This window comes from Pelobates fuscus, chromosome 12, assembly GCF_036172605.1.
Source record: "Pelobates fuscus isolate aPelFus1 chromosome 12, aPelFus1.pri, whole genome shotgun sequence".
NCBI classification, from domain to species: Eukaryota; Metazoa; Chordata; class Amphibia; order Anura; family Pelobatidae; genus Pelobates; species Pelobates fuscus.
In genome coordinates, this window is record NC_086328.1 from 70,617,762 (window position 1) to 70,637,641 (window position 19,880).

Below are 19,880 nucleotides of genomic sequence, written 5' to 3' on the forward strand. Positions count from 1 at the left end.
TAAATATAATATAAATTGAAACAACCTGAATTCAAGTTGAATATCCGTGGATATAAGCTGTATAAAAATCAGATAGCTAACATAGCGTAAAATAGTATAAAGCAAATAGTGTGAGTAAATATAAATATAGATACACTCACAAACGAATGTAAGATCAGGCTTGTCACCCTCTCAGGGGTAATATGATGGATATGAGCTGGTATATCTTACAATAAAGCATGTGGAAATAAAGGAAATCAAATATAGTGAAGTTTGTTGGTATAATATACAATCACATTTATTGGTTGCACTTACACATAGAAGGTATAAAATTAGCGTGTCTCCATATACTCATGGAACTCCTGAAAGATGGTGTTGAATTCCTTGCAGTAAGGATCCAGGAGCAGTGGTATAGAGGCAGCCAAAAGACCAAAATAACAATAAAATACAAATAAAATTCCAAATAAAATATACAGGAGATGAATCCAACGCGTTTCGTCCGGTAAGGTGCTGGACTTCTTCAGGGATATCTCCATATTCATCCTCACTGGTATAAATACCGTAACCAATCTCCATAAATCCGGAACACTTGGCGTTTGGCGTGCGTTTCATCCGTGGAGCGCATAAACAGCGCAAAACAGTCCAAGATTGTTCATAGTAGTTCCGGGTTGAAAAAACGCATGCGCGCGGTAAACGCGCATGCGTAAATGGGAAAAGACCGAAAGCCTGGAAAGGGCAAAAAAACATAAGGCCTACTCACGGCCCAGTTTGGAAATTTGAGATAGGAAAAAAAAGTATAAATTCCATGAATGCTAATGACCCATTTGCTCACCAGGAGAAAGATCTCATTTGAATGAGTGCCAGTTTCTATCGGTCAAAAATTCCATTATTGTAGCTAAGTGAGTGAGTAATTAAGATTTCTATTAATTTCAGCTTTTTATTTTTAACAGTTGTTGGTGTAAATTATTTGTCATCTATTTTTATGTATGCACTGTGACTGTTTTGTTCATAATAAATATTGCTTATTAAGTTCTGCCAATGTCTAGTAGAATCATGTTACCCTAAGAGACCAATCTAATGGTATTTTTAAATTGCATAGATGTTTTGTTTGTGAGTTTTTAATCTGCCTTGCTTGGGGAACCAATGCTTTCCATCTTATAAAATGCTTTAGTGGTGGCAGGTTTTGATACAAGAGTTAAATTTGAGTAATATTAAGAGAGTTTTTATATCATATTTTCAGTCTAGTGCAGACAAACGGTGATTTTTAAAAGTTTTATCAACGCAACCAAGTCGCAAGCACACTTGCAGTAGCGTGCAAACATGAAATTTAGTAACAGGTTCTTGAAAATAGAACATCTATTTTTTTCAACTTTTTTAGTTGAAATTACTCATTTTAGCGCATGAAGGCGTTACGTTGCAAAAAAAATTGGTATTCTGTTGCTGGACTTCTTCTGTCTAAGCCAATTCCCAATATTCTAGGGATTGCCTTCAGCACCCACACCCAAGCCACCCTCTGGACAATAGCAGGTGATGACTGAGATTTTCCGTTTCTGACCTAATGGCAGTAACTGAAGTAAGTTGGGGCATGTTATTCTGTAGACAATATTGACACCTACAGGTAGCTGGTGCATATCCTAGCATTTGCCTACTCAAGGGTGATTGAATACCAAGTCAGGATTTGATTGACTGGGACTATATCAATTGTGTAGCTAGCTGTATTGTATAGGAAACAGTTTAAGAAGGAAGGACAACATATTGTGCTGTGATTTATTCCTACTATGCACACATAAGGCCACTAGAAATGTATGGATAGACTGAAATTGCCATATATGTCAGATGCTTCTCTTTCACTCATACACATGTACTCTATTGTTAAAGAAATATATTTCAAGCCACTTAAGTAAGCATAGATTACTGAAAAGATTCTCAGTACAGATTCTAAGTACTCAGGGGTGCCTTTTTACACATCACCGGCCCTGCATACCCCTCAAAATCACAATCCCATGAAGTGGGATGCTAAGGAGCAGTGTAAAACACGACAGGTAAGTGATACGAATCACGTCATTGGCAAAGGGAGCAGACCTACCTGGGAGGGGGTGGAAGAATTAACAGATCAACCTGGTGTGAGTTCTCAAATGCGTTCTCAAATGTCGTGTTAACCTGTGGCAACGTTCCAACGAGGCACACATGCCTAGAGAGAGAAAGGACCTTTTTCCTGCTGGAAGGGAAAGGTGGCATTTAAAAAAAAAAAAAAAAAACTTTTTTCCCACAGAATGCAGCCACTTTCCCACCCCACATATTTACTTACGCACATTGCATCCACTATACAAAAACACACACTGCATCCACCACACAAACACTGCATCCTCTACACAAACACACACTACATCCATTACACAAACACACACACTGCTTCCACTAGACAAACACACACTCTGCATTAACTTTACACCCTGAATCCACTACAAACACTGCATCAACTTCACAAACACACAATGCATCCACTATACACACACTTCATCCCTGTAGGCTAACTCGAGGTGGGACCAGGGGCCCAGACCTTGATCTATGTAAGGGGCCCCAAAATTTCTGATAACCATCCTGGCTGTGTGTAATATTTGTAATGTGTGTGTGTTATGTGTGATTTGTGCAGTGGGTGTTTATTTTTATTTAATTGCATTAATTAAAGAAAAATATTTGTTACTTCTCCTGCTTAATTATTTTGCAGGGAGGGGACTAAAATCTCTGGTAGTCCAATGGGTGTTCTTCTCTGGTATCCAGTTGGGTTTCATAAAACTCAGATGGTCTGATGGGGTTTAATGGTTATCTGCTGGTCTAGTGGGAGGGGGTATTGATTCCCTGGTGGTCCAGTGGGGGTTATAGATCCCCTGGTGGTCCAGTGGTGAATAACATAGCCTAGTGAGGCTCCTTCTGCTTAGTTAGCAAGTCAGAGCACAGGCTGAATGTGTTCTGGATCCCTCACTGAGCATGTGAAACACAAGTAAGCAGTTAATATGATCTGCAACCAGCCAGAGTTGCGGACCATGTGCTCCACCACCAGGAAATCATTTTTATTTACTTAATAAAAACAAAATGTCTCTTTTGATGGGGGGGCGGGGATGTACCTTTGAACATTGGGCTGCCTGTGTTCCCTAAAGCAGTCAAGCTGTGTCACCTTATATTATTGCTGCAGTCGCGTCACTGGGGGGGGGGGGGGGGAGCAAAATGAGGCCATGGTCCCCCCTACATCATGCAGTGCTCCACCTTGTGCCTCCCCCCAATGAAAATTGAAGTCGGGAGCACTGAGTCTCCCTTCACAAGCTGCAGCAGCACTGTCACTGTGGAACTGTGCTCCATCCTTTTCCTACCAGCTGGGAGGACTTTCTCCCCCCAAACGCCCTGGCAAATGCCCTGCCAATCTCTTGTCGTGAGGGGCTCATGAGCTGGCCGGGTGGCCACCTCTGCCTCCCCTCCCCCCCAAAGCTGGCATGGGCTGATGTGGGAGGCGGGTGGCAAGGGAGCACTCTGAGCTCTTCCCTGCTCAGTTCCCTTGCGCATACCGCAGTGATGCCGGAGCTGGAATATGACGTCACTCAGGCATCACTAAGAGGTGTGCGAGAGAGCTGAACAGGAGGATCACTGCTCCCTCACAGCCTCCACGATGAGCCTGCCTGCCCGGGTGCCTGCCAGCCCAGCCAGCAGCAGCCCCACTGGACCCCAGGGAAGAAGCCACAAAATGTAACCAATAATAAAAAAAGTGTTAGTGTCTGTGTTTGTTAGTGTGTCTGTTAGTGAGAGTGTTAGTGTGTGTCTGACAGTGAAAGTGTTAGTATGTCTGTTAATGAGAGTGGTTGTCTGTTAGCATGGGCGTAGGAACCCAAAAAAATCTGGGGGGGATAGCATTTTTACTCGCCGGGTATATTCTTATTCCGTAAACTAGGAGTTGTTTATCCCATTGTACAGCGCTACGGAATTTGCAGTCGCTATATAAATGATTAAATAATAACATTAAAGGGTCACCACAGGGAAGGGGTTTTACTTACCCGGATACAGCGCCGGGATCCTCCTGATTAGAACCACCCCTACCCTTCCCATGAATATTAGAACCACCCCTACCCCTTCCATGCACAAAAGAACTCCACCTACCCCTTCCACGCACATTAACTCCCTACCCCTTCCATGCATATTAGTACCCCCCTAACCCCTTCCATGCATATTAGAACCCACTCTACCTCTTCCATTCATATTAGTACTCCCCTAACCCCTTCCAATAATTTTTCTACCTACCCCCTCCTCCCATCCATATTAGTAGCCCCCCTAAACCCTTCCAATTATTTTTCTACCTACCCCTCTCCCCTATCCTTATTAGTAGCCCCTCTAACCCTTTCCAATTATTTTTCTGCCATGTTAACTAACGCCAGTGCTGGAGTGCCTACATTAAAAGGCCTGCAGGGACAGGCTATAGACACCAGAACCACTACACTAAGCTGCAGTGCTTCTGGGGACTATAGTGTTTCTTTAATGTGAGGTAAATTAGAGATTAGTGCAACGAATAATATGCTAGATTGCCTACTTACAACCAGATGAGGATGATGATGGGCTCTAGCTGCAGTCTGGCTCCACTGGTCTGGTGTAGAACAGGCTCTCTGGAGGCTGTTTGTAACTGTGGTCACAAAAATCAATGTTCTGTGAGAACGGGAAGCAGCTCCATTTTTTGGGGGTCCTTTACACAGCTCAAGGTCTGGATCCCAGGGTCCACCTTCATGTTCCACCAATGAGTTTGTTCACAGGGGGTGGAGTGTGTAGGGGATGTCCTGATATGTGTGTAAGGAATGCATTGTGTGAATCTGTGTTTGTATGTGTAAGGGCTGCAAGGTGTGATTCTGTGTATGTACGGGATGCAGTGTGTGCGTCTGTAAGGGGTGCATTGAGTGTATGTACGGGGTGCATTGAGTGTGTAAGGTTGCATGATTGTGTGAGTGTGTGTGTGTGTGTGCACGGGGTGCATTGAGTGTGTGTAAGGATGAATTGTGTGTTTCTGTGTGTGTAAGGGTGGTATGATTGTGTGATTGTGTGTGTGTGTGTGTGTGTGTGTGTGTGGTGGATGTCAATCTCTCTCCCTCCCTTGTCACTCTTTCTCCCCCCCCCTCCCTGCTTCTTTCTCCCCCCCCTCCCTGCTTCTTTCTCCCCCCCTCCCTGCTTCTTTCTCCCCCCCCCTGCTTCTTTCCCCCCTCCCTGCTTCTTTCCCCCCCTCCCTGCTTCTTTCCCCCCTCCCTGCTTCTTTCCCCCCCTCCCTGTTTCTTTATTCCCCCCCCCCCCCTCCCTGTTTCTTTATTCCCCCCCCTCCCTGTTTCTTTATTTCCCCACCCTCCCTCCCTGTTTCTTTATTTCCCCTCCCTCCCTGTTTCTTTATTCCCCCCCCTTCCCCCCCCTGTTTCTTTATTTCCCCTTCCTCCCTCCCTCCCTGTTTCTTTATTTCCCCTCCCTCCCTGTTTCTTTATTCCCCCCCCCCTCCCTCCCTGTTTCTTTATTCCCCCCCCCTCCCTGTTTCTTTATTTCCCCCCCCCCTCCCTGTTTCTTTATTCCCCCCCCCCCTCCCTGTTTCTTTATTCCCCCCCCTCCCTGTTTCTTTATTCCCCCCCCCTCCCCTCCCTGTTTCTTTATTTCCCCTTCCTCCCTCCCTCCCTGTTTCTTTATTCCCCCCCCCCTCCCTCTTCCCCCCTTCCTGTTTCTTTCTCTCCCTCCCTCCCCTACCTATGATGTAGCGTGGCCGAGCGCTGTATAGTCCGCCGGTACAGGTAGCTTTTGTTTCCTGTACCCGGCGGACTAACAGGAAGTGCACACTCAGTGTGCACTTCCTGTTAGTCCGGCCGGGTACAGGAGACAGATGCTCCCTGTACCGGCGGACTATACAGCGCTCGGCTACGCTACAGTGAAGGAGTGACAGGAGGGAGCGCTGAGCGCTTCCCTCCTGTCAGCTCCTCTCTTCATGCTGCGCCCGGGCGGTGCGCTCTCATGGACGCACCAGCCCGGGCAAAGCTGCAGCCGCCTGAGGCTCTCTGCAGAGCGCTCGGGCGGCTGCAGCATCAGGGGGGGGGGGGGCGGCGGAGCTGGGGGGGATTTCCCCATACCTGTCCCCCCCGCATGATTTGCTGGGGGGGATGCGTCCCCCCCATCCCCCCCGGTTCCTACGCCCATGTCTGTTAGTGAGAGTGTGTGTGTCTGTCAAAGAGTGTGTGTATGTCTGTCAGTGTGTGTATGCGTGTCTGTTACTGAGAGTGTGTATCTGTCAGTCAATGTGTATGTCTGTTAGCGAATGTGTGTGTCTGACACTGAGTGTATGTGTCTTTCAGTGAGTGTGTATGTGTGTTTGTCAGTGTACGTCTGTCAGTGAGTATATGTGTCTGACACTGAGTGAGTGTGCGTCTGTCAGTGAGTGTGTAAGTGTCTTGTCAGTGAGTGTGTATGTGTATCTGTCAGTGAATGTGTGTGTCAGTTAGTGTGTCTGTCGGTGAACATGAGTGTCTGTGAGTGTGTATGTTTCAGGGAAAGTGTGTGTTGGTTAAACAGTGTGTGACAATGACTGTGTATCTGTCAGTGAGTGTATGTCAGTGTATGCATCAGTGAAGGTGTGTGTCTGTTAGGCAAAGACGTGTTGGTTTTTCACAAAAAGTTATATTTAGAAGGTGGGGGGGTCCCTGAGTTTTGTCATGCCTAGGGCAGCACAAAACCAGAATACACCACTGATCTTACTGCAATGTCCTAATTGCTGTGGTTTATTGCAGCCATTCACAGGGTACAATCTTATGCATCATCATTTCCCCTTACTACACTGTGTGCATATCACAATCTAAACTTACTATTAATTGTCGATAATTATATTCATTCCACTGCCCTTGGCTTGCTTTCCTTAACCTCATTCCAAGTACTAAAACCGCTCTGCAACCTCTAATCCCAAACAACGTGACATCGTCTGTGACGGAGCCAGTGACGGAGCCGACTCTCAGCTACTGATGCTGGTACCTCCTGCGTGTCAGTCTCCGGTTACCATGACAACCACATCCAGCCTAACTCTACTCCGTGCTTATTTATATTCACGGTCCTCCCCCTTTTGCCTAACACGCCCCCATATAACCCCCTGGTGACGTCATGGCTCCTGTGTAGCTCTGGAGCGGGTACCCAGAGCTGCCATCAATCTGTACCAGGGAGATGTAGGGAAGGAAAGGGGGGGCGGGCGGGCTTGCACCTTCTCACTACAAGGTCCACGGCTGGGTCATCATGGCTAAGCACCACAGGACCCCTTACCGAAATGCTGGGAGCATCATCGAGGTGAAAAGCAAAGTAAGGATCCTGGCACAGCCAGCCTGGCTACCTCCTTCCCCACCATGTCTAGTGCATCAGTGTGCATTCCCTGTGCACCACACAAGTCCATTCCAATAACAAGTTATATCCTCACAAGCATGCAGGATCTAAGCAGTAGCATTACTAGGCATCTTAATGGGCTCTTACCTGATTATCTGCATTCCTCTCCATCGCCTGGCATTTAATATCCTCTGTTTACATTGCAATACCGTATCAGACACGGCACATCTTGCTGGGCTCCTTTATTATGACCAGTGCAGCATAAAATTAGATGCAAATTGTGTGTTGTGGGGCAACACAGGCAATCGTCTGTTCAAACAAAGCAATACACAATATACCCCCACAAAACATGTTCATAAATAATTGGTTATATGTATATTTATATCCATTCTCAAATCTGATTAGATTCTATGACATGGCAATCCATCAAAGCAAATCTAGCTCATAAAATCAGTTTATTTATATACAGTTCATCCCCATCCATCACCTTGTATTCACCAAGCTCTTTTACTGTAATGTGGATGGCTTGAAATATTGTGTACATAGCTCAACAAGCAACATGGTTTTTTTTTTTTTTTTTTAAATATATGTTGTAGTGTATGTATACTTGGCCATGCACTCCATAAATGCAGAGAACTGTTCAACATTCTTGCTGTAAGATTTTCATTCTATAAAAATGTTAAATTCAGATTGCATCCCTTAGTGACTTCCTCTTGGCGTAAAGGAAATAATGCCTACATTGCAGTATATTTGCCAACTATAAGCTGTGTTAGTGAAAACATGAATTAACTAACCTTGGTTGGAAGAGTTCACGTGAGTATAAATATACTGAAGATTCAGAGCCTATTATATCTCTAAGAGTTTAGTGAGGTGTTATGTGTAGAAAAGGTATTGATGTCTGCAAAAACACACACTCTCTCACACACCACACACACACACACTCACACACACACAAACACTCTCTCACACACACACACACACACACACACACACACACACACACACACACACACACACCACACATACACACACTCTCTCACACACACACACACACACACACACACACTCTCTCTCTCTCTCTCTCTCACTCTCTCTCTCTCTTGCAAGCACATTTAATGAAACAAGCAACATATAAAGGGTTATTTAATGAAGCGAGAATTGTTTGGGATTTAAAGTGAATTTAAAATGCATGGCAAAAATAGCTAAACTAGAAAATGAATTTAAGCTTCCAGCTTGCTACTTTGATCTTACATTTTAAATTCCCTTTGGATTTACTTTGCATTTCTGACCATTCTCACTTTAACAAATAACACTGATAGTTAAGTACTGTAAGAAAAGTAGAATACGGTATCTGTATTTAGGATAACACTCAAAAGACCCACATAAGGTCAGGACATGCCATGATACACCTCTTCGCTCCTTTAGCAAGTTTGACCTCTAAGAGCACATGTGAAAAGACTGGAGGTATAATTTATAATTTGAAATACCAATAGCAAACCTTCACTGCCTAAAAAGCAGTGGTAAACCAAATTTAAACCAAATTCTAAATTGATTGAAACAGGCCAATAACTCCATGGTCATACCATCCTATATATTCATAAATTTAAATTGTAAAGTTTTAGACTTTGGAAATGTTGAGGGCCCTACGTGAATCTCCAGTCAATTTTAAATTTGGTTATGTTTCATGTTTGTGCATGATTTATTCCAGTTTCTTTTGCATATGGATTTATATGATTTGCTACTTATGATTGATGGTATTACACTATCACAAGGCTATTCACTAACCATACCTGCCAAGTGTGCCTGTTTAGGAGGGACTGTCATTATTTTGGTCCCAAATCCTGCTTTCCCTCTTCTCTGTCCAGGGACGGATCCAAAACCTAATCTCAGGAGGGGCACTGGAAGATTATTTAACCCCTTAAGGACACATGACATGTGTGACATGTCATGATTCCCTTTTATTCCAGAAGTTTGGTCCTTAAGGGGTTAAAGAAGCAATCCAGGCACAATAACCACTATTCGGGTGCAGTGTGTGTGTATTGGGGGCAGTGTTTTGTGTATATTGGGGAGCAGTGTGTGAGTGTATTTAGGGAGGGTGTGTGTATTGGGGACAGTGTTGTGTGTGTATTGGGGGGCAGTGTGTGTGTATTGAGGGCAGTGTTTGTATTTGGGGGCAGTGTGTGTGTGTATTGGGGCAGTGTGTGTGTGTATTGAGGATCAGATCAGTGTGTGTGTGTGTGTATTGGGGGCAGTTTGTGTGTGGGGAGTTATTATGGGTTGCGGGGCAGATAAATAAATTAATATATATGTGTTTTTTTTGTTTTTTTTTAATTAAAATAAATAATTTTTATATCACCCCTCCCTTCTTACCTTTGCTGAGGGAGGGGGGATATTTCCTGCACTCCCTGGTGGTCGGGTGGAGAATCTCTAGTGGTCCTAGTGGTGAGAGTGAACTCTAGCCTGCAGCTCCTGAGGCTAGAGTTCACTCTCGTGAGAACGGAGCGTTGCCGTGGCAATTGCGGCAACGCTCTGTGCTAGCAAGAGGAGGACCCAGAGGAGCTGAAGGTTGAGCTCCAGGGTCCTCTCTCCCTTCCCTGCCGGCTGCCGGCAAAGTGCGAGCGGACCAGTGAGAGAGATCACTGATCTCCCTTCTGGTCCGTGAAGGCACCCAGTAGGGCTGGCAGGGGAGAGCAAGGTACTGTTGTTTCTTGGGGGGAGGGGGAGAGGGGCAATTGCCCCGTTGCCCCCCATCTCCTCCCGGATCCGCCAGTGTCTCTGTCCTTGTGTCCCTATTTTCTAGAGGTTCCATATTGTTGTTGTGTCTTGAGTGTATAATAGAGTTCCACAGCAATAATATTCACAGTTATGTGTCCTTGAATAACAATAAAGGTATTTAAAAATCAGTCTGTGTAAATTAGATACATTGTTCTGTTCTAAATTGCAGTTTAAAACCTTTAGTATTGAGACTATTGTATACGCTCTGAACCAAAACAAAACTTGGAATTTGAGCTATGTTTGTTCAACCACAATTTACCTCTTTCATATTAGGCGCACCCACACTTATTATATATCATGCTGTTCAGGAGAAATAGGGCTTTTATGTCACATCAAATATTTATATATGAAACATAATTTAAAATTAATAATATCTAAATCAAGTGTGAGAAATTAAGAAATGTTATTTTCCAAGTTTTGCATGCCATTTTACCGTATATACTCATGTATAAATCAATCTCATCTATAAGTTGAGTGCCTTTTTTTGACCAACAATTGGGAAATATGCTATGACTTGTGGGTCGAGGGTACATGTTCCCTTATTTGTACCTTGTTTCATCTGATATCCCCCTGCATTCGCATGGTATTGTTCCCCTTCTGTTCGGTTAACGAACAGACTCTGTGTGGTCCCTCTTGTTAACACCTTGTAATCACCGACCACCCCTGGCTGTTAACCACAAACAAGCATTCCCTAAGTGGCCGCCATTTGTATATGCAAACGCACGTGTTCAAACAAACTTGTCTCCCGAATGCAGGCAGTGGTACATGGTCGTCGACGGCATGGATCTCTGAGTCGGCTACGCAAGCCCTGCTGAAACTTGTACCCCTGCCCTTTCAACTTTCAGACCAGCTAGGAGAAAGGCGTTCGGGGAGTCGACATTGCCCCGCTTTCAATGTACAAAATTCTATCAACGCTAGAACTGACCCGTGGATAAAGGGACTGCGTTTTAAAATACAGTTTATGACTAAAATTATACACGAGTATATATGGTAACTGTGAATTTCATAATTATGTTGGTTTTTACTCCAATAAAAAACACACATATTTCTGTTCAGCAAAGTGTCAGGAGTACAATAGTATCCCACATGCACAGGTTTTATAGGATTTTGGAAAGCGACAGGGTTAAATATAAGGCTCTTCCCTTTCCAGTTTATACATTGAAACTTGCCAGATTGGTTTGCTGTGGCTATGTTGCCTTTGAGACTGTATGGCAGGCCAGGAATGAGAATTACTCCCATCGTGGCATACCATTTACAAAAGTAGATAACCTAGGGTTTTCAAAATCCCCAGACATTTTAGTAGCCACTTAATCACCAACACTTGGCAAATTAGTGTTCATGTTTGCTTTTTGCATTTTTCACACAAAAACTGCCCTTTTACCGATGATATCATCAGTATAAGTATACTTGCATTCAGCAATGTCTCTCATGTATACAACAGAATACTGTACAGGTTTTATGGAATTTTGGAAAGTTATAGGATCAAATATAGGGCTTGCAATTTAAATTCTCTGGACTTTCTGCCTGGGTAAAATCATACATAGAAAGAAAATACATAAATAATAAATATTGATGTAGAATGAGATGATATATATATATATATATATATATATATATGTATATATATTCATTATTTGTACATGATTATATCATTTTATAAATTATGTTTGGGGATATGCCTGACAACCTGGACAGTCCCCCTGCAGGTAATCTGTCAATCATGCGTCATGTGATCATGGTGTCATTGGATAAGCAAGATTGACGGCAGGGAGTTAGCAGGCAGTCCCTCCGATCTGATCAGGCGAAGATGGTAAGTATTTCTGCTTCAGGGCGGTTGCAATCGTTAGGGCGCTCAATGCTGCCCTAGAGGCTTTAAAGCCCTCCTTTTGTAGGATGGCATAGCAGGCCATAATGTCGGGAAAGGGTTTATTGCAAACATTTTTATTAGCAAGTCACAAGTCATAGTTTTAAAGCAGCCCCACTCATGGCCACCCCACCACTCACACCCATAAAATTGAAGCGTCCCTCTTTTTCAATTTAAAATAAAAGGTGAAATTGCAAACTTGTGTAGACAGTAGCAGAGCTGGAAATAATGCTGTTTGAGGATATTACCAGTTTGGTAACTTCGGCTTAAAATTTGCAGTTTCTTGGTAAATTCCCAATAGTTCATAATTTAATGAATAACTCTGACTGTCTGAAATGACTCTGACATATCAAATCTGAGGTTGTCTTCCATAATATTTCCACTCTGGTAAGAGTGGAACATGTCCCATGACATGTCGTAATCAGTCTTATGAGCACAGAATGCATATATTGTTTCTGCTACTCTGTTAACTGTAACTTTCTTTATAATGTTTGTTTTTGTGTCTTTATCTGGTTTCATCGAACTCTGGAAGGGAGTATTGCTGGATTTCACACTTTATTGTACCACAGGCAAAGAACACATTGAGGGCACCTTGGGATTATATCCCCTACACCCCAACCTGTTCTAACATGTGTTACTAACAACAGACATATTCATGTTTTTAAGAAATTTACATTAAAACAAATAACTCAAGAGCATTTTCAACTTGAACTTAGTAGCAAGCTTAGTCATGATATCTGCTATCATCCAGTCGATAGGATAGTAATCAAGGACCATACCACTTTTATTGATCACTGACCGAATGAAGTCATATTTGATATCAATATGTTTCCATCTTTGACAACAAACTGAGTTCCTTAGAAGAATTATTGCTCCCTGATTGTCCCCCAAATCTTGCACTGGTTCGTATTGACATTGATTGTCCATTCCCCTAAGTACTTGTATCAGGTACAAACTTTCATGTGTAGTCGCAGCTAATCAGTAGTTTCTTGCAATCAGTGGACCCGTCTGTGTTAAACTAAAGCAATATCCAGCCATGCTCCTTCTATCATGCATATCAAAGGCCAAATCAGCATCACTTTATGCTTCTAGTTTAAGGTCTTGATTATACTTTTTGTAGCAAATGATATTTCATGGTATGTTTTAAGTATTTCATCACATCTTTAATTTAGCTGTGACCAAAAGTTGTTCTGTTGATTCTGAAAAATTTTGTGATGGTTTACTAATTACCTAACTTAAATATGGCCTTGTGTGGGTCATTGCATATAATACTGCCAATTAGTTCTTGATACTTTTTTTTTTTTTTTAATTCTTTATTTTGTTTGTGCATGAAGGTAACATACATGTCTGCAATGCCACAACAGCAGTAGCAGGTAGTTCAAAGCGTTTAGAGTCATAACATAGGATTGAATTGCACATTTTGTTAGGTTAACAGTTCGCTACGTATCATACTTTAGAATAAGTATAGTTTAGTAGTACGAGACAGCTAAAACTGGCATTTTGTTTTACACTTTAAGGTAACAGTGTTTGAAAATAGTAGGTCGAAAACATTAAAGGAATAGTTTGAGAAGATAAAGATGATAATGCTAATTTCCCGAGTGGGATCGTGTCGGGTCGGTTTGGGAGTTGCTATAGGGCTGGAGGTGTGTGGGAACGCTATCCAGTTTTTCTGTAGTTGTGGTGTGGCTGTCTAAAGATGGCCACATGTAGTGCCTTATATACTATTATTGCCAGGCTATATTATGGGACTGGTCTCACAGAGTAACAGAGCAGTTATAGCCCGTTTTTTACCCCGTTAAACTGTGTATATATTTATCACCTCTGTTCATGTCGTGCATGTCGCCTTGCTTCTCCCGGTCACTATTTTACCTCATTCACGTTCTCGTGTCTCTGCACCCTGTTCAGTGGTCATGCTCTCTCCCGTCCCACCTGCCTGGTCCCCTATTGTTATCCGCCCTCTCTCTGTCCTTGGGGGTGGTACTGTACCCGCTTAGGTTCTCCTGTCCTCTGCTATGTCCCTCGTGCGATTTGCTTATGTGTGGTTTGCCATATTGTAGCCTACTAGTGAGGTTGTGCTCTCTGCGGGACGTCTATCGGTCTCATTGAGACAGGTGGCCTATATGAGTCTTGGTGTCGTCTGACCTTTAAATAGCCGTAATGTGGCCAGCCTTGTTGTGTCATGGGTCCCTGCAGTGATGTGTCCTCCCCTCCTCCGTTCCCTGTATCGCTCACACTTCCCAGTCACTCCTCCTATCTTAGGTAGGGGCCGTGTGGCGAAAGGATTGGGTCTGTGGCGCCAAATATAAAATATCAAATTTTGCGTCTCTGAGGAAATAATTCTAAGTTAAGAAGGAAAGACAAAGGTGGGGAGCATTAAAATTAACGAGAAATTCAAAGTTTGAAACTTGGGGGTCTATAATGGGCTTGGTTCTCCCAATTGTCACCAGTACGTCCATCGGGTAAACGTGTGATCAGCCCTCCTGCGTTCGGACAGTCCTATGGAGGGTTCTGTAGACACAGCCTTCTCTGCGCTGCTGGGCCTTTCTCCTGTTCAATGGTGTCGCCGGTGACGCTTGGGGTCTTGTTTCTCCCTTGTCCAGGGGGTACGGGTTGTTGGAGTCGGAGCACCTGTAGAAAGTTCTTTGGGTCCTCCTCTGCCGATAGCGAGAGAACTCTGTCTCCATGTGGGACCACTAGGGTGCCCGAGGCCCCCCAGCGGTATCTGATGCCAAGGTCTCTCAACTGCCGGGTGATTGGCAGAAACCTTCTTCATTCAAGCAAGGTTGTAAATGGTAGGTCGTCAAATACCTTGATCTGGATGTTATCCACGGTGGTGGTAGGCTCTTTCCTTGAGTGGGCCATAAAAGCTGCTTTAACTGAAATGTCCCGGGTTATGGCGATAATGTCCCTGGGTGCGTCAGCCGGAGCGGCTACGGCCTTCCGAATCCTGAATGCCGCTGTGATGGGCCATGTTTCGCCATGTTTCTTAGCACCCATAGCGATCGCCATTTTTTTGGTGAGCTCCAGCAAGGCTTCTGGGCCTACAGTTTCTGGCGCTCCGCGGATGCGGCCGTTTCTCTTACGGTGCCTCGCCTCCATCGCGGTCACAGTGCGGGTAAGTCATAGGAGTTGCTGAGACAGGGAGGTCACCTGGGTTTGGGTCTCTGCGAGTACAGTGTCTCTATTGCCTTCCCGGTTCTCCACTTCTCCAAGACGTGTTGCGATCCCGGATATTTCAGTTCGCACCTCGTCCAGGTCCGACTTCCACACCCTCCGTAAATCAAGCAATAACTTTTTAATATCGCCTTTTGTTGAGGGCGAGTCGTCGGAGTCAGAGTCTTCTGTCCGGTGCACTGCATTGGCGGACGGAGGGGGGTCCTCTGCATGGGCCGATGCATCCGATTCACTGGAGCTTCGGTTCCCAGTCTGTGCCATCTTAGGCTGTGTCTGTTTTGGCGGCCTATTGAAGGACCTCCTAATATCTGGCATGTAGGAGCCCTCCAGGCTGGATATTTTTTTGTGTTTTCTTCCCATCTCGCTGCCGGGGGTATCTGGGGCAGTAGTAATCTAGGTTTCAGGTCTTTTTGCTGCAATTTTGTGGCAATTTTATGTTTTAATAAGTGTGTTTCAGCCGGAGCTCCACACCAGCACGTCTTGTTAGCTGCCTTGATACTTTTTTTAGTTCTTAGAACATACATCGTTCATGCAATAATAATATTATTATTCTTGCAAAAGCAACTGGAGATGCAGCCTCGAGTATATATGATATAAGATACCTATAGATTGTAAGCTTGTTTGAGCAGGGTCCTCTTCAACCTATTGGTCCTGTAAGTTTTCTTGTAATTGTCCTATTTATAGTCAAATCCCCCCTCTCATAATATTGTAAAGCACTACGGAATCTGTTGGTGCTATATAAATGGCAATAATAATAATAATATGATATGGTTAGGGTAATCTGTCTCCCCTAGGAATGTGTGTTGCTTAGAGTAAGGTAATATCTGCTTTCATTCTCTAAACAGCAATCACCGTTTCAAGGTGAGTTCAGCCCTTTTACATTTCAGGAAATTACATTAATGGTCTTTGGGGACACCTATCAGGGTGAGTTGTTGGTAGATTAATTGTGAAAATCTTAGTCTCTCTATAGAGGAGAGGAGATGAACACGTCTAATTCTTAATGAACTGCAGTAGGTGACTAGGAAGATGAAAAGAAAAGAGAAAAAAAGGAAGGAAAAATCAATAAACATGTAAGAAAAGAAAAACCAACAGCCTGGTCTTACTTAACCACTTCCCTCTGTGGACTGGGTGCTACCTGGCTGCCATCATACTCGAAAGGATGGCTACTGCTGCTGTTAAAAAGGGCAGTAACAGCCATTATCCCAACCGCGATCCATTTATTTATTACACCCCTATAGTGAATCAAATTAATGACAAATTATAACATTTTGTAACCTTAAATGAGTGTAACCTTCTCTGTCTAGACAAGCAGCCTCTGATCTTGAGTCCATAGGACCTCTTTATCCCCTTTCTCAAATGTGTTTTATATATTTTTATGTTTTATGGTGCAGCGTTTATGTAGTTGTGGCATTTTACCTATCATTCTATGTTTTGTTCTTGTTGCTAAGTTTACGTTCATTGTTTGTCACCAATGTTTATGGTTTTTAAACAATTTTTGTATTTTTTTTTTACAGGTTTTTTTGTCTTTTTATACTGTTAATTTGTTGTTTGTGTACAATGATTTGTAGTTGTCGTGATAACTAATAAGCTTGGAACTTGAGTTCATGTGATCTTAATGAGAAGGGTGTACCTAACGCATATGTGACTTTATACTGACATGTGTGCATTGCTGTGTGGTAAGATCCCTATTTTATTCTAAATATTTGACCCTCTCTCTCTGTTTCCAATACGTATCCTCCATCCGCTTTCTTTCCCTGCCAGTGAAGGCCGACCTTTTCTGATAGCACATACGGTAAAATTAAGTCCACCTTTTGCAAACGAATTGTGGGTAAAGCTAATAACTTTGTAGTCTGTCACGGTCTAAGCACCATGACTATTTAAAATCAGTGAAGTGGTCATGGTGCTTGGAGTAATTCTCTAAGTTTGTGCAGCGTATGTTGTATACCTATACAGTTTGTTGATTGTTACCACTTGTACCAGATGTTAGGTTTTCTGTTTTTTTTAGAGGAAAGAAGTTCATTGTTTTACATACATATTGGGGAGGAAAACATGTTTTTAGGGATGCTATTATCTATTTTATCTTGCATTATTTCTGATAAGGCCTGACATGCAATAAGTTTGACACATATTGCTAAATACAAATGGTATATTTTTAAGGACCCTTGTGGGATTTTTGAAACAGCAATATCCTCAAAAGGCAGTACAGTTATACAAAGCATCTGTACAAAACACACACACACATACAGAGACACACACACATACATACAGAGACACACACACACATATACAGAGACACACACACACATACATACAGATACACACACACATACATACACACACATACATACACACATACAGAGACACACACACCCATACAGAGACACAGACACACACATACATACAGAGGCATACACACATACATACACACATACAGAGACACATACATACACACATACAGAGACACACACACACATACATACAGAGACACACACACACATACATACACACATACAGAGACACACACACATACACAAAATGTTTCCTACCTTTTGTGACTTTCCCTGGGGTCCAGTGGTGGCTCAGCCTGATGGGAGTCAGAGTTCCCACACTGACTCCCTCCCCCTTCCTCCCGCGCGGGCTCTCTGTATGCTGGGAGGAGTGACCGGGGAGTCACTTCCTCCCAGCAGTGATGTTAAAGTGCCTAGCGCTGACCGGGCCCCCTGATAATCCATATCCATCGGGTGGTCCTGACAGCATGGGCCACCCAATGGACCCCTTAACAAGCGGTCCCGGTGGTTTGCCGCGCGGGCCGGGGCCGAAAAAAGTGGCAGCTGGTACCCAGTCGCGGGGGTCCGCAGGGTGGCAGGCCCCCTGGAGTGACGGGCTCGGTCGCAGCTGCGACCCCTGCGACCGCGGTATGTACGCCATTGGTTTCATATACAATGTTCTTGTTCTAAATTACATTTAAGTTACATAAATTATTATTAGTCAGTCCAATTTTCGCAGAACAGTCCTCACCCACACCCCTAAAATTAAAGTGTCCCTCTTTCTCTGTTTGAAATGAGCTGGAGCCAGATTTGTTTGTTACTAGCGGAAAAACCACAAGCAAATACGTTTTATGTTTACATTCATTGATTATTGGATATAAAAGTGTTAAATCTTTCATCCACTTTCTTTGCACTTGTGTTTTGTTTTGTTTTTCCAATAAAGCATATTCATAAAAATGCTGTCTCATTGGGAAACTTTAAAGGAACACTATAGGGTCAGAACATGTATTCCTGACCCTATAGTGCTAAAACCACCCTTTTAAATGGTTCCTCCCCTCCCCACGCTTGCTCCCTTAGAAAGAGTTAAAACATACCTTATATCCAGTTTGCCATGGGTCTGCAGGCGCTGGATCTGCCCTCCTTGGCTGATATAATCAGAATTAATGATTTCAGCCAATCCAATGCTTTCCCGATTGGCTGAGATTGTCAAGGAGGTGGTACGGGGCCAAACACCGCCCTAGCAGTCAGCATCTTCTCATAGAGATGCATTGAATCAGTGCATCTCTATAAGGGAAAGTTCAGTGTTTCCATGCAGAGCGTGGAGACGCTGAACATTAGTGCTGCTTTAGGCTTTAATGTAAACACAATCTTTTCTCTGAAAAGTGTTTACTTCATAAATGCCTGTGGGGACTGTTTATACTCACCAGAACAACTACATTAAGCTATAGTTGTTCTGGTGACTATAGTGTCCCTTAACCCCTTAAGGACACATGACATGTGTGACATGTCATGATTCCCTTTTATTCCAGAAGTTTGGTCCTTAAGGGGTTAAAGTCTATTCTATACCTTTTGGTCTCTATGTAGAATAGTATCACTTAATCTAAATGCATACCTCCCAAGTGTCTGAGTGTATAACAGAGCTGTACAACAATTATACTCCCACTAAAGTGTCAATAAATGTGTTTAGAAATCAGTCTGTGTAAATAAAATTTATTGTTCTTGTCCTAAACTGAGTGTCAGGAAGTCACATAAAGTTACTCAGAACAGTCCCACCTCTACTCACACTCCTAAAATTAAAGTGTCCCTCTTTGTACAATTGAAATGTTTAGAGGTATGCAAACATCATATTTTAGATTATTCACTAGATTTGTTGAGACTTGGCAATACAATTGTAATTTTAGATTAAATTGACTGTAATGTCAGCTATATTTGTATCTAAGCAGTATGCCCTATAATTTTCAGTAGCACACAAAAAATTGTCTTATTTAGAGATCACAAAAATCCCTGTTCAGTGAATCACTTCACTCTGTCCATAAAAAGGGCAAACATTTCAACAAAGATTCCTTCAGTTATGTTATGTTTTATTATTTAAAAGTCTTCCATATTCCTTATCTCTCTTTGCTACTTATTTTACTTACCTCCTAACCAAGTTTTTGTGGCATGTTTAAATATATATATATATATATGAAAGCATAGCCTGTAATTGTGGGAGTGGTCACCTGGTTATAAAAACTCAGTCATTACTGGGTTCATTCAGAACTCTAGACTTCCGGTTCGGGTTCACTCACCTGAGGGTTCGTTCCCTCGCTGTCTCCTTCGAGCCAAGTTTTCCCGGCAAGAAAGACTACTTCGCCCCAGGGCCAAGTATATCCAGCCTGATTGGAATACTTACCTGGCAGACCCAGATCATCGAAGTTCAACCTAACTTGATACAGCCTCTGTTTCCAGCCACACGCCCC

General features: G+C 43.2%; 1 protein-coding gene across 1 annotated transcript in view; it reads left to right on the forward strand.

The window, feature by feature from the left end:
• Positions 1-7,234: 7,234 nt before the first annotated feature.
• Positions 7,235-19,880, forward strand: part of PARD6A (par-6 family cell polarity regulator alpha) — a 55,752-nt gene continuing 43,106 nt past the window's right edge. Inside the window, exon 1 of the mRNA XM_063437244.1 lies at positions 7,235-7,320. Coding sequence (XP_063293314.1) covers positions 7,258-7,320 — 63 coding nt within the window. The 5' untranslated portion in view covers positions 7,235-7,257. The remainder of the gene's footprint in view (positions 7,321-19,880) is intronic.